General features: G+C 41.5%; 1 protein-coding gene across 2 annotated transcripts in view; it reads left to right on the top strand.

Moving 5' to 3' along the window:
* The first annotated feature begins 283 nt into the window (after positions 1 to 283).
* Positions 284 to 13,360, top strand: part of GOLGA1 (golgin A1) — a 45,361-nt gene continuing 32,284 nt past the window's right edge. For both annotated transcript variants that reach the window (XM_031040053.2, XM_006744205.3), the window contains exons 1-7: positions 284 to 429; positions 1,211 to 1,260; positions 2,106 to 2,406; positions 7,664 to 7,754; positions 9,750 to 9,824; positions 10,755 to 10,852; positions 12,226 to 12,258. In XM_031040053.2, the coding sequence (XP_030895913.1) occupies positions 2,272 to 2,406; positions 7,664 to 7,754; positions 9,750 to 9,824; positions 10,755 to 10,852; positions 12,226 to 12,258 (432 nt within the window). In that variant the 5' untranslated portion in view covers positions 284 to 429; positions 1,211 to 1,260; positions 2,106 to 2,271. The remainder of the gene's footprint in view (positions 430 to 1,210; positions 1,261 to 2,105; positions 2,407 to 7,663; positions 7,755 to 9,749; positions 9,825 to 10,754; positions 10,853 to 12,225; positions 12,259 to 13,360) is intronic.

Here is a 13,360-nt window from a genome sequence, read left to right as displayed (position 1 = left end):
CACGGCACCAATGAGGTGCTTTTCTCTTCTGCCACAAGGTTCCTCCCACTCCCCCGCTCCGCACCGCCCCCTTTAAGAAAAAAAAAAAAACAACAATAAAGGTTTGGCCACCCAGTCATCATCCACGGGTCGGGCCGCTGGGTGACGTGGCGGGCCGGCCTTAGGGAGCGCCCAGCCTCGTGCCCGCGTCCTCCACCGGCCCCAGCCCAACCGCAGCCGCGAAGATCTCACCGTCGACCGCGGAGACCGCGCGCGGGCGCATGCGCGTGGCAGGCCCGCCCCGCGCTCAGCCACTTCCGGCGCGCTAGTGGAGGTGCGGTTCCGGGTCGCTGCTCCGCTCGCCGGCCGGCCGTGGGGGCTGGTGACGCGGGCCGGCGTTCACGAGAGGTCCCGGAGGCGGGGCTCTGCCCGCTGCCCAGAGAGCGGCAGGTGCGCGGGCGGGGGCCGGAGATGCCAGGAGGCCCCTCTTTCTCCCGGTGGCCTCGTTCTGCCCCAGACCCAAGGCGGGGGGCGGTACCGGGGTGCTGAAAGGGCGGGGGTGGGGGCAGAGGAGCTGCCCGGCCGGGGAGTCTGGAGCCTAGGGTTTCAGGACTTTTTCCCCCCCGAGCGACCCTGGAAAAGTCACTACACCTCTCTGGGTCTCAGTTTCCTTGCTGTCAGATGGGAGAGACTCTGAGTCGTTCCCTTCTTTGACAGTCCAAACGCGGGCGGTTCTAGGAGCCTGAGTGAGTGGGATCCAGACTGCCGTGGCAGGTACCTGCCTATCCCTGGGCGTAAGGCAGTTGGTTTTTTTACCCAATTTAGCCATTCTTTTTCTCAGCGACGTACTTAGTGCGAGTCAAGGTTCTGTGACTAGACAGCCCGGGTCTGGCCAGGTAAACAAACAACGTGTGACTGTCAGAATCAACTGAGAAATAAATACTGGCCCTGGGAAACCCTAATCTCATTCAAGTTGTTTTTGCTGGGGCCTCCCAAGGTGAAGTAAATTTAGGCAGCAATGAGAGATTCTGTTCTTTGTGCCTGTTAGTGAAGCTCTTGGGCAGATCACAAATGCAAAGGAGAAGGTAACCCCTGAGGATTGTGGCAGTGATAGACTCTCCCCTCTGTCTTCTGGTTAATCCTCCCTCTCTCCTCTTCCATTTCCCCCCAATATTTTGGCCTTACACTTGAAAGGAAATACCCAATGCATTTTATCTTTGTTTTCATGCAGGACAGAATGCTTTGACCTCCAGGCTGTTTTAAATCTGGTAGATAAGCCAGGTGAGTAGGTGGTTTACAGACATTGAAGAACTGTACAGATTTAAATGGATAATCTGAAGTGGTAAGAAGTCATTTGTAGATCTTAGAGCAGAACTTAGGTGTCCTCCACAGAACATGGAAAGTTAAGGTTGGATCCAGAATATTGATGTTTCATATAACACTGGGAGGAAAAGACATTTGAATCTCATGTTGAATATCATGTAAAGCATTCTGAAGACGAAACTAAGTTCAGGTCATTTTAATCACCCTTAAAGAGAACCATGCAGTATTTCTAAGAAATGTTTAAGGGTATCTGATGCTTATATAGGATAGTTGTCTGGCTTGCCTGTTTTTTCTAGGTTGTCAGCTTTTTCTAGTCAACAGCTGTTGGCAAACCATCCTAGAACATTAGAAGGTTATACCTTTATCCCCATATTGAGTTACATATTTTTGTCTTCATCTTAAAAAAAAAGTAAACTGTAGTTAATATTGGAGGAAGGATTCCAAGCCATTATGTGATGTTAATGTGTACCCTGGGAAATTTTACTATATGTGTTATATGCCATAGCCAAAGTGGCGTAATAAAGAAAGAGTAAGGACTTGTGAGTCAGAGTCCTGGGTTCAAAAAGCAGCCCTGCCACTTAAGCACACACTCTTTGGCAGATTACCTCATCTCGAGACTGGATTTCCTTATCTGTTTATGCGTGTGAAGCACCTGAGTGCTTTTTAAATGTTTGGCAATTGTGTTCTATTAAATGTACATGTAAAATTATGAAACTTAATTTTGAAACCTGAAGCTTAACAAAGCAACTCAGTGGTGAAATCTCTCCTGTGTTTAACTTAGCTCTCTTTTGTCTGATTTATAGACTGTCCCATAAGCCCTTGGCCCACATCTAAGTGGGAATGCAGCTATCTTGGATGTCTGGAACTTTTTAGGCACCAGTCTCTGAAGTCCTGGTTGCTGGCCTAAGGACTAGACTACTGGGGTGGTTCACGAGCTGGTCATCTGTGCAGGATAGCCACACAGCAAAAATGTTTGCAAAACTAAAGAAGAAAATTGCAGAAGAGACTGCTGTGGCCCAGAGGCCAGGAGGTGCTACTAGGATCCCACGGTCGGTGAGCAAGGAATCGGTTGCCTCTATGGGAGCTGACTCAGGAGATGACTTTGTAAGTATCTTCTCTAGTTTTTAATATTTGGTACAGTCTTGATCTATTTTTAAAATAGTATTTCAGGGGCGCCTGGGTGGCTCAGTCGTTAAGCGTCTGCCTTCGGCTCAGGTCATGATCCCAGGGTCCTGGGATCGAGCCCCACATCGGGCTCCCAGCTCAGCGGGAAGCCTGCTTCTCCCTCTCCCACTCCCCCTGCTAGTGTTCCCTCTCTCGCTGTGTCTCTCTCTGTCAAATAAATAAAGTCTTAAAAAAAAATAAATAAATAAATAAAATAAAATAAAATAGTATTTCAGAAAGTCTTTTCCATAAATATTTTCTTTTAAAATTGAAAGATTATATGGAGTTCATATCTGATTCTTCCTACTCTGAGGTGCTTTTCTGTTTGTTTTTTTCCTATTTTTTCGGAGTCCCTTTTCATATTCTCTGCATTGTCCTCTTGTACTCTTTTTATACCTTATGCATCTTCTTTTATATTTCATTTCTCAAAAAGCCTTGGCCTATTCTGCAGACAAATATACTTTAAGTCATTGTTGCCTAACATGGTCTGTGAGTTACGGTGTGGAGTTAGAGTACACTGTTTTACTGGGAAGTTGATGAAAAGATGACACCCCTGACTGCAGTATGTCCCTTATTTGTAAAGGACCTTTGTGTTTGGAAAGATTTCAGAAAAATGAAGATGCTGTTGTGTTAGGTAGATGTCATGCCTTAGGATTAAAAGTATGTCTCTGACATATGACAGGATCCTCTCAAAGTCAGATTTTTTTTTTTAATAATTTATAATGCTTGATATATGTAAAAGAATGTATATAAGTGTAAAGTATAAAGCATAAAAATAAAATGAATGCTTGTTAATGTGTCACCCATCTAAAGAACTAGAACATTATGGATACTCTTGAAGCCACTTGTATGCTCCTGCCCAGTTCACTTTCTTCCTCCCTGCCCTCCAGATAACCCCATCCTAAATTTTATATTTATCATTCTCTTGATTTTTAAAATATCCTCCCAGATATGTATATATTTATAAATATTTGTTGTGTAGTGTTGCTTATTTGTGAACTTTATAAAAATGGTATTCCATAGTTTTTTGGTTTGTTTTTTTTTTATTTGTCAAAGATTGAGAGAGAGAGAGGGCGTGCTCTCAGTAGGCCCAAGGAGAAGCAGGCTCCCCGCTGAGCAAGGAGCCCGATGTGGGACTCGATTCCAGGACCCTGGGATCACAGCCTGAGCTAAGGCAGATGCTTAACCAACTGAGCCACCCAGGCGTCCCTCCATAGTTTTCTTGAACTTAACTTTTTTTTTTTTTTTAACTCGCCATGTTTCCAGAATGCATCTGTCTTCCATGAGGCTGTGATTCATTTGTTTTTACTGCTGTATAAGATTCCAGCATTTGACAAGGCCACAATTTATCTCTGCCTTTTCCTCATGATAGACAGTTGAGTTGTTTCCAGGGTCAGATGAGTCGTCTTCCTCCTTTCTTATACTACCTGTCCTCGGTCAGATTACATGGCAGAAGCTATTAGGTTATTGGGATGGAACAATAAGATTACCTGATCTAAATCCTTGGCTGCTGTATTTAACAGGAAATGTAGTGCACATTTGATCCCCAGGCTGAAGGATATAGTTTCAGTGCTGAGTTCTGTGGCAGAAGTACCTGCTTTGCCTTCATGATGACATGCTAAATGAAGTCTCTCATCTTGAAGGTATTCCAGGTAGAGATACTGGCCTGAATTCAGGAAGTATTTTCCTTTGAGACTTCTAAAGTAGTCTACTTGAACTTACTGTCTATACGTTCTGATCGTCACTCCCTGTCTCCACACCTGTGTATCCCACTGCATATATTTCTCCAACCAGATGCTTTTCCTCTAGTGTCTCAAATTCTAAAATGAACACAACTGAATGCATTAACTCCATCTCCAAATGTGTACCTCCATCCCCCAAGTCACCAGCAAGAAATTTTTGAAGCATTTTAGACTCTTCCCTCCATTTCTTGGTGTCCAGTCAACAAGTACTTTGGTTTTCCATCTTCTGAATGCCTCAGCCTTGCTCCCTTTACTCCTTGCTAGTAGTGCGTTTGCTTGCATTTTATTTCAAGCTGTCTTTCTTTTCTGGACAAATGTGGTAGCCTGTCTGGACTCCTTGCCTCCAGTAACTCCCCAGAGCAGATGTGTTCATGTCTCTTCAATGCGTAAAACTCCCTGGTGGTTTTAAATCCCTGGGCACCGAGTCTCTAAGGAGACATGTCTCTTCAGTGCTTAAAACGAAAGTGGTTTCCCCATCACCTTCAAGATGAAGTGCAAACTCATACATAGGTCGTGGCACAGCTTACCTGTCCAGCCTCATCTCAGTCTGCTTTCCTAGACACTGTGCTCCATCCACGTTGAGCCTATTACATTTTTAGAATGGGCAACATTCCTTCATGCCCACGGATTTTTGCATATGCTGTCTCCTCTCTGAAATGTCTCATCTCTTCCTTTTGCTCCTGAGTTCCTCTGACAGACTTTGTGCTTCCTTCAAGACTCCACTTACGGGGCGCCTGGGTGGCTCAGTCGTTAAGCGTCTGCCTTCGGCTCGGGTCATGATCCCAGGGTCCTGGGATCGTGCCCCGCATCGGGCTCCCTGCTCAGTGGGAGGCCTGCTTCTCCCTCTCCCACTCCCCCTGCTTGTGTTCCCTGTCTCACTGTGTCTCTCTCTGTCAAATAAATAAATAAAATATTTTTTAAAAAATTAAAAAAAAAAGACTCCACTTACATGTTACTTTCAAGAAGCCCTCTTGACCCCAACTGCCCTTGTCACCCCCTCTACCACTTACCCCTCCTGGCCAAGTTTGGTCCCTTATCTCCTACTGACCTCTGTAACAGCACCTATTACACTGCATTATTGGTGATTTGCTTGTTTGTCTCTCACTAAACTGGGAGGCTTATGAAAAGCAGTAGAGAGTAGTAGTTAGGAACTCAGGTCAGGTTAAGGAGTCAGACCTAGATTGGATTCCCAGCTTCATCATTATTGTGTGACTTGGGGTAAGTTCCTTTTCTATGCCTTCGTTTCCACATCTGTAAAATAGGAACTGTACTTGTCTTTATTAAAGTATGTGTGTCGGGGTCCCCAAGGTTCACCCTGAGATTCAGTTATTTAGGAGGACTCACAGAACTCAGCATGGTTTTATTCACTGCTATGAAAGAATACAAAGCATAATCAGCAAAAGGAAAAGGTGCATGAGGCAAAGCCTGGAGAAAACCAGGTGCAAGCTTCTAAAAGTCCTCTCCCCGTGGAGTTACACAGGGCATACTTAATTCCCCCAGCAATGAGTTGTGACAACATACGTAAAATGTTGTCTTCCAGGGAAGCTCCTTAGAGACTCAGTGCCCAGGGATTTTATTGGAGGCTCTTCACATAGGCACCCTCTGCCAAGCATTTACCAAAATTCCAGACTCCCAGAAGGAAAACAGGTGTTCAGCATAAACCATATTTTTGTACACAAATAGATTAGATACAGTGAACTGTTCTTATCAGGAATGGTGGGAACCCTTTCAAAGTCTAAGTTCCCATAGGCCATCCCGGGGCTGGCCTTACAAGCAGACCTTGCTAAGGATTTTGGTTGCAGGCCTGCGATGTTACGTCTTCTGCCTGGTGAAAAAAACATTTCGCATAGTGCCTGGCTCTTAACAGGTATTTCATAATAGTAGCTGCTTCTGCTGCTGTTTTAGGTGGGGACTCTTTGTTTCACCACTGTTCCCAGTGCTTAGCACAGCGGAGACGAGGATGTCTCACTAGCAGTAATAATCATAACGCCTACTAATAATAGATGATATGTGTTACAACTAATTATGTGCCAGTCTCTGTTTTAGGGACTTGACAAGTGTTGATTTATTTAATCCTCATCACAGCTCTGTGAAATTGATCATGTTTGTTGTCATAGTTTACATAAGAAATCAATGCACAGAGAAGGTGACTACTTGGCCCAAGTTCTCATTTTATAAGTGGTGAGGATGGGTTTCAACCCAGGCCGTCCACCTCCAGAGACTGCCTCCTAACTATAAATAATGTTTATAGTTAATGTCTCAATAAATGTTGGACTGGGCAAGTGTCCAGATGCGTAAATGAATATTTAAAGTGAATTTTTCAACCACCTTTGAAGATATTTTGGTATAAGATGGGGAAACATGACTAAAGAATAGATACTAGATAAAATTTTGTTAGGTGTGGTAACGGTATTGTGGCTATAAAGGAAAATGACCTTATATTTTGGAAATGTTTATCCAAGTATTTAGGGCAAAATGTCATGATGTCTGTTATTTATAGTACTTCAGTAAAATAATAAAGCAAATAGGGGAAACATCAGCATTTATTAAAGTCGATGGAGAACGTTCATTAAACCATTCCCCCTACTGTTCTGTATTTTAAAAAATTTTATAATCCAAAGAAAAAAGATAAAGTAAGTTACTTATTAGCAATAGTAAGCAGTGCCCAAAGTAATAGTAATATCCAGACATTTTAAAATAGATTGTTGAGGGTACACCTGGGTGGCTCAGTCAGTTAAGCATCTGCCTTCAGCTCAGGTCATGATCTCAGGGTCCTGGGATTGAGCCCCGCATAGGGCTCTCTGCTCAGCGGGGAGTCTGCTTCTCCCTCTCTCATTCCCCCTGCTCTCTCACTCTCTCTCTCTCTCTCAAAGAAAATCTTTTTTAAAAATTTTAGAAATAAAATAGATTGTTGGGGAAAATTGATGTCTCATTAATATATTGATTACTGAATCCATATTATCTGCTAAAGTCTTTGATGCATTTTAGATGAAGATACTGAAACTTTATCAATCAATTCAGTGATCACTTCTTCACCAGCCTTCGACCCCTTGTTTAAGAACCTTCCCCCTCTTTCTGCCAGGACTTTACCTTTGGAAAAATAAAGTGATTTTCTTTTTTATCACTGAAAATATATTCTTTGTATTATGTACTTGGTGTGATATGATCATAATGGATTTGTTTACCACTACATATTCTAATACCGTGTACACACACACACAGTTTGTCTGTTTAGCATCTCCTACCTCCTCCACATTGTGGAAGGGGATAGTGTTGTTTCTACTTTATAGATAGAGAAGCTAGGACCCAGGTATGTTAAGAAGCTCTTCAGTGATCACAATTAAAGTATAATGAGACCTGAAACAAGAGTTGTTGCTTTCTGGTTCAGTACTGGGGTCTCACACTGCTGAAAACCCATGTATAAATGTGACCTCTTCTTGGCTGTATTTCAACAGGCTTCCGATGGAAGCAGCTCCAGAGAAGATCTTTCATCCCAGCTTTTGAGAAGGAATGAACAGATACGGAAATTAGAAGTCAGACTTTCTGGTATGTCTAAGAATTCATAAAAAGCAAGCAAAGAAAACTTGCCTTGGCTGACCCTTTGTCTATATCAAATAGCCATATAGGATAACCTTATGGTTATATTGACATATATTGACATATTTCTTAGTCAAAATGGAGCAATTTGTACCCTTTTTGTTCCCTCCTTTTGTTAGTATTTTGAATAGTGTGAATTCAAAACTGAGTTTTAAAGTTTAAAACAACAACCTAGGTTTTTCTGCTCCTGAGGTTTCTAGCCATGGATATCAAAGGTATGAAAAGTATATGTAGACTAGATTTGATGACCTTTCACCTGTGAGCATAGCTTTCGGGTGGAGAAGGGCAGGGGGCAGTATTTACAGGGAATGGCCAACAGAGTCTTCAGCGCCACAGAGGGTTTGGTGCTACGTTGCTGTAGCTGCATAGCACCCGTGTAAGTGTCCTTCTGGGTCTTTAGACCACTTTCCAGTGATACTCAACACCTGTATAGAAGCTGTAACTCTGTGTCTTTTGTGTGTAGTTTACAATTTACACAACTTCGTTATATCCTTTGCCTGAACAGGGCATGTTTGTGATAAAGTTGTGAGTTCTTATTTTGGTTTCTGCCAGTTGGATACATTTTGAAAGTTTCATCCTGTGAAGTGGTCAATGGCTTCTGTGTTTCTTTTTGTCCCTTGGCCTTATGCACATTGATTGAAATGAAAGCCGTAGACTACAATAAAGTCACCAAATTATATGCAAAATATTTGTGTTTGTGAGGTTATCAAAGGTCCGTAGTATAGCTCACAGCTCCCAGTTGGTCCATTATCTCCTTTTGTTCTTACTATAGCCTTACTAGGCTTAGCGAGGTTAAGGTCACACAAGTAGTAGGTGGTGAAGCTGGGATCCAAACCCAGATTTGCTCGCTAGAGTCCATACTCTTAACTACAGTCTTCTTTAAATTCAATTGTTACAATCCTGTTATACCTACTTGTAAATAATATCAGGAACAGAGGTGAAATAACTTTACATTTGTTTAATGTTGGGGAGAAAGCTGTGAAATACTACGTGCCTTCCCTAATACAGAAGACGGAAGAATCGTTTGGGCTTGACTGAAGTTAGAGAAGGGACAGGGCAGAGAACGGACACTTAGAAAGCCCGGTTATGTCCCAGGTATCTTCCTCCAGGTTCTGTATGAACAACAGCATCAGCTACCTCTTATTGAACGTCTTACTGAAGTGTGTCAGGTGCTTCTGGCATAGAAAACACCTAGTTTGTTATCTAATTAGGACACATAAAACACTTAGTTTACTAAGTGCATTTGAGGCCATTACGATTAATACCATCATTTGCTAAGTAAAGGTAAAGAAACTAACACTTAGGATCAATAATTTGCTTACAGTCTCTCAGCTACAGACTGACAGAGCTGGGATTTGGCCCAAGCCTACCTACTTTTCCCCTATACCGTACTATCTTCTTTGGCCACCCAGGTAATTAATTCTGACTTTCACCTTTAATATGGCATAGGAAGCTCAGTTCCTGTGTAGAAAGGAAACTGACTTTTCTAGAGAACTAAGTACTTTCATGGTAAAGACCATCCTGTGGTAAGGTGTTTGCTATTGCCCCAACCACTGTTAACTCAGTTGTATGAACTGTGAGCTGTTCAGTGAATTCCCTTTGCCCTATCCTATTGCTAATACTGGAAGGGGAAGTGAAAACTGAGGTTTGAAATTAACGAGCAGGGCATTTCTGATGACCAGACGAGGCCCAGTTCTTGCTCTCTATCCAGGCTAAACAAATCTGCCTGTTTGTATTCACCATTTACACCGTGGATGGTTTGTACTATACCTGTTTGCCTGTGTTGTTCGTTGTTAATGGGAGGCTGTCTGCCTAGCTTTCCTTAACAGCAATGGTTTTCAGGTTGAGAAAATCATCATCATTTTCACTCATTTTTTTGTTTAATTAACTTCCTTTCCTGATGTTTGTCCATTCCTGGTATGTGCGTCACCCTCCTCACCCAAGACTATGCTGAACAGGTCCGAAACTTGCAGAAGATAAAAGAGAAGCTTGAAATTGCATTAGAAAAACACCAGGATTGTACGTATTTTTTTTCCTGCTTTTTTTCAATCTTTTCAGGGTTTAGCTTTTTTTAATGAAACAATAGTGTATGGTTAAGTTTGTCCTTCATCATAGCTCACATCTTTGTAAGTGTACTTCTTAATCAGGGTGATAAAACATTTGGTATTTATAAGCATACAATTCCTATTTATGTTGTGTTATGGGCATACTTCTTAGGAGAAGGTCAGTATGTGTATCAGCTTGTCTTCATCTAGTTGACCAGTTTATTGGCTGCCGTTCGATTTTAGTAAAATCATGTGCCTGGCCCTTAGACCTAGATTAGGAGCCTGGTTCTAGCTGTGGCTTCATGCTGCTATATTCAGAATGGGGGGAAATCTTTAGCTGTCATCACTCCTCCAATAATAGAACATACATTTTGTTTAGTCTATCCTAACTCATATGTTCTCCTTTGGATTCAGTCCAAGAAAGATGCTAAAGAAGTAGAAAGTTATTTTCTGTTGATATAATATATACTAAAAAAAATTTGAAAGGAAAACAAAGTGAAAGAAATGTTTTTTTGTTTTGCCTATTTTTGATTTTATTTTTAATTCTGATAAAGTGGTAGTAAGCATCACTTAGCAACAGCATTAGCATCTTCTAGCAACCTACCTAACTCATGTTCTATCATTGTACCATTGAAAAAGTTACTTTTGGCATCTTCCTAAATGTATGTACTTGCTTGTTACCAAAACAGAACAAGAGAAAGCAAAAAAAACAACTGTGGTCTGTTACTAAGCCCAAAAGATTCTGGGAGAGTTGAGACGGATCAGGTTTTTCCCAGTCTCATTTTCCACTTATGTGACCTTGATCTTTTTTGTTAGGTGACAGTTGTAAAGTAATCACATGGGCTATTTGTCATGCCGTTTCTGAAATATTGCCATATCTCAAATAGAGCCTCTTTGTTAACAGCTTCCATGCGGAAATTTCAAGAGCAGAATGAGACATTCCAAGCCAACAGAGCCAAAATGGCAGAAGGACTGGCTTTGGCATTAGCCAGAAAGGACCAGGTATTTTATATGTGACACCCAAGACTGGTGGAAAGATTTCACTTAGTGACATGATTTCAAAAATCATGACATAAACCTGGCAGAAAATATTTACAGCCTAGGAGAAAAGGAATGCTTATATAATTTACAGTTGTAATCATGAAATGCATCCAGAATATGAGAATATCATTCTGTCATTCTATGTAACTTTGTAACAGGAAGAAGGGAAATCATGTGTCCTAATCTGGTGGCATATCCCAAGAGAAGGAAAATGGTCTCTGTCCTCTAAAAACCTGTCTCAAGGCCTAGACCCCAAACATTTGCCTCTTAGAGTGGAGAATCCTATCAAACTAGCCAGCTTCTATGATGTACATGGTTCTTACAATCTCTGTTCCCTAGTGTCTTCAACCCAATGAGTTAGACAGAAAGGAACTCCTGTAATCTCATTAGAACCATCCTTTGACAGATGCTGAATGAATAAGAAAGGAAAATAGTACTATTACTAGCTATTACAATAATTATGAAGTATATTTTGTTTGATGGCATTTTAAATTTAAGAAAACCATCAAGATATTATAGTGATAATCTTGATTTATTAAGTAAGACAGGGTCAATTTATTATGTTTTACTTAAGAAAATATATAATTCATCTACAGTAGGTGGGAGGGTGGATGGGTAAAGTGAGTATTTTAAAGTGAGTATTAGGACATTTGCTAGCCAGAAAAAGACATTAATCACCAATACTTAGTGGATAACTATGGTATAAACGTATATAAATGAAGATATCATCTAAAATTGGTGGATTCTGATTGTAGGCACTTGGAATATGGCTTTTTGTACCAATGGTGATTTTTCCTCCTGTTCTGTGATTTGTGAGTAAGGGGCATCATCCTTTTTCCTTCAACTTATACCAGATGGCAAAAAACATATTGATAAACTCAAGATAAGAAGGAAAATAATTATCAGGGGCTGATGAAGACTGTCCCTCTTACCTTCATTAAATTAATTTCTAAATATCAGTTATAGAGTTACCAACTCAGCTGGTCCTAGCTACCCACTCCCAAGAAATAATAATAGTATTCATGGAAAAACACTCACGAATAAAGTGAAAAGCTGCATCAGAACACCACATTACAGCTTTGTTAGGTGCTCTCCTTAGTAAAATCTGCAGGTTTATATTTGTGTTCTAGAATTTTTTGTAAAATTCATTTTCTTCTCCTTTTAGGACTCTTGGTTCTCTTAATACTAAGCCAACTTTATGGGGTTTTTTATTTGCTGTTTTAGTTGGTTGCTTGCTTGCTTTGCAGGGGGAGTTAGGTTGTTTTGTTTTCTGAAAACCTTATGTTACTGATACTCTTCCCTGGAAACTGTACTTTTTTGTTGTTTTGTTTTAGGAATGGTCAGAAAAAATGGATCAGCTTGAAAAGGTTAGTTAATCTTTTATTTTTATCTCAGTATGAATGTCGGCCTCTCCTCAGGGCTTGGAAAATGGCTTTTCTGATATCCAGTGTACAGATCGCTCTACCACCTCTTAGACTTAGGGTGCTGGTTGATTCGACACTGACTTGAAAAGCTCATGCAATCCCCTTTCTTGAGGGGCGTGCTGGATATCTTTTGTTTGCCCCTCCCAATATCCTCTCCACCCCTCTCTTACCTTTCTCTGTGTCCCTGGAGGCTGATGGACACTGCATCAGCTGGGCTCCGTTGCCCTCTGGTTTCCAACGGTTCTGCCAGGGGGGACCTCCAAAGGAACTGTGGGTGGAAGAAGAGTGTGGTCAGGATTTATTCCTCCAGCCTTCTCCATGTGGGATCCCTTCAGGTTAGTTGTATCCCATGGCCAAAGGTCACAGCTTTAGTTGGATATTCCTGGGTTTCTCTACATCCCCTTGCCCCTTCCCACCCAACTGTTACTAGCACATTAGCTTTGTGCTTTCTTACCCACAGCTTTGAAAAGTCCCTTTATTAAACTCTTCTCAAAAAAGACTGCCATCTGTTTCCTGCTGGGGCCCTAATTGGCACTGTGGTAATGTTAGGAATACTTTTAGAGGAGGCAGTGGGGAAGGAGGGCATTTTTCAAGGCTCAGCATTGAGCAGATAAGAGCACTTCTTGGCTAAACACAGACAAGGAAAATTGATTACTCTATCACCATAGCTTGTGTAACACTGTGTAGGTGCTTAATGTAATGTATTCCTGGCTCCCAGACATGAACAGGAAGATGAAATTTCAGGCCTATAGTTAGAAAAACATTTTAATTTAAAAGTCAGCTCCCTCAGCCCAGATTATATGCTGCTACCTAATTCATTTTTTGTTTTCATTGAATACTCGTAAATTACTCTTCGTGATAGAAAAATTATTTCTTAGATTGATATATTCAGTTGCAAAATATATTTACTGTTTGGGTGCCTGGGTGGCTCAGTCGGTTAAGCGTCTGCCTTCGGCTCAGGTCGAGATCCCAGGGTCCTGGAATCGAGTCCCACATTGGGCTCCCTGCCTCTCTTTCTCTCTCTGTCTCTCATGAATAAATAAAT

Source organism: Leptonychotes weddellii, chromosome 14 (assembly GCF_054177405.1).
Source record: "Leptonychotes weddellii isolate Sample4059 chromosome 14, ASM5417740v2, whole genome shotgun sequence".
Taxonomy (NCBI): Eukaryota; Metazoa; Chordata; class Mammalia; order Carnivora; family Phocidae; genus Leptonychotes; species Leptonychotes weddellii.
Note: the sequence above shows the minus strand (reverse complement) of the source record. Positions and strands in the feature narration are given on the sequence as shown.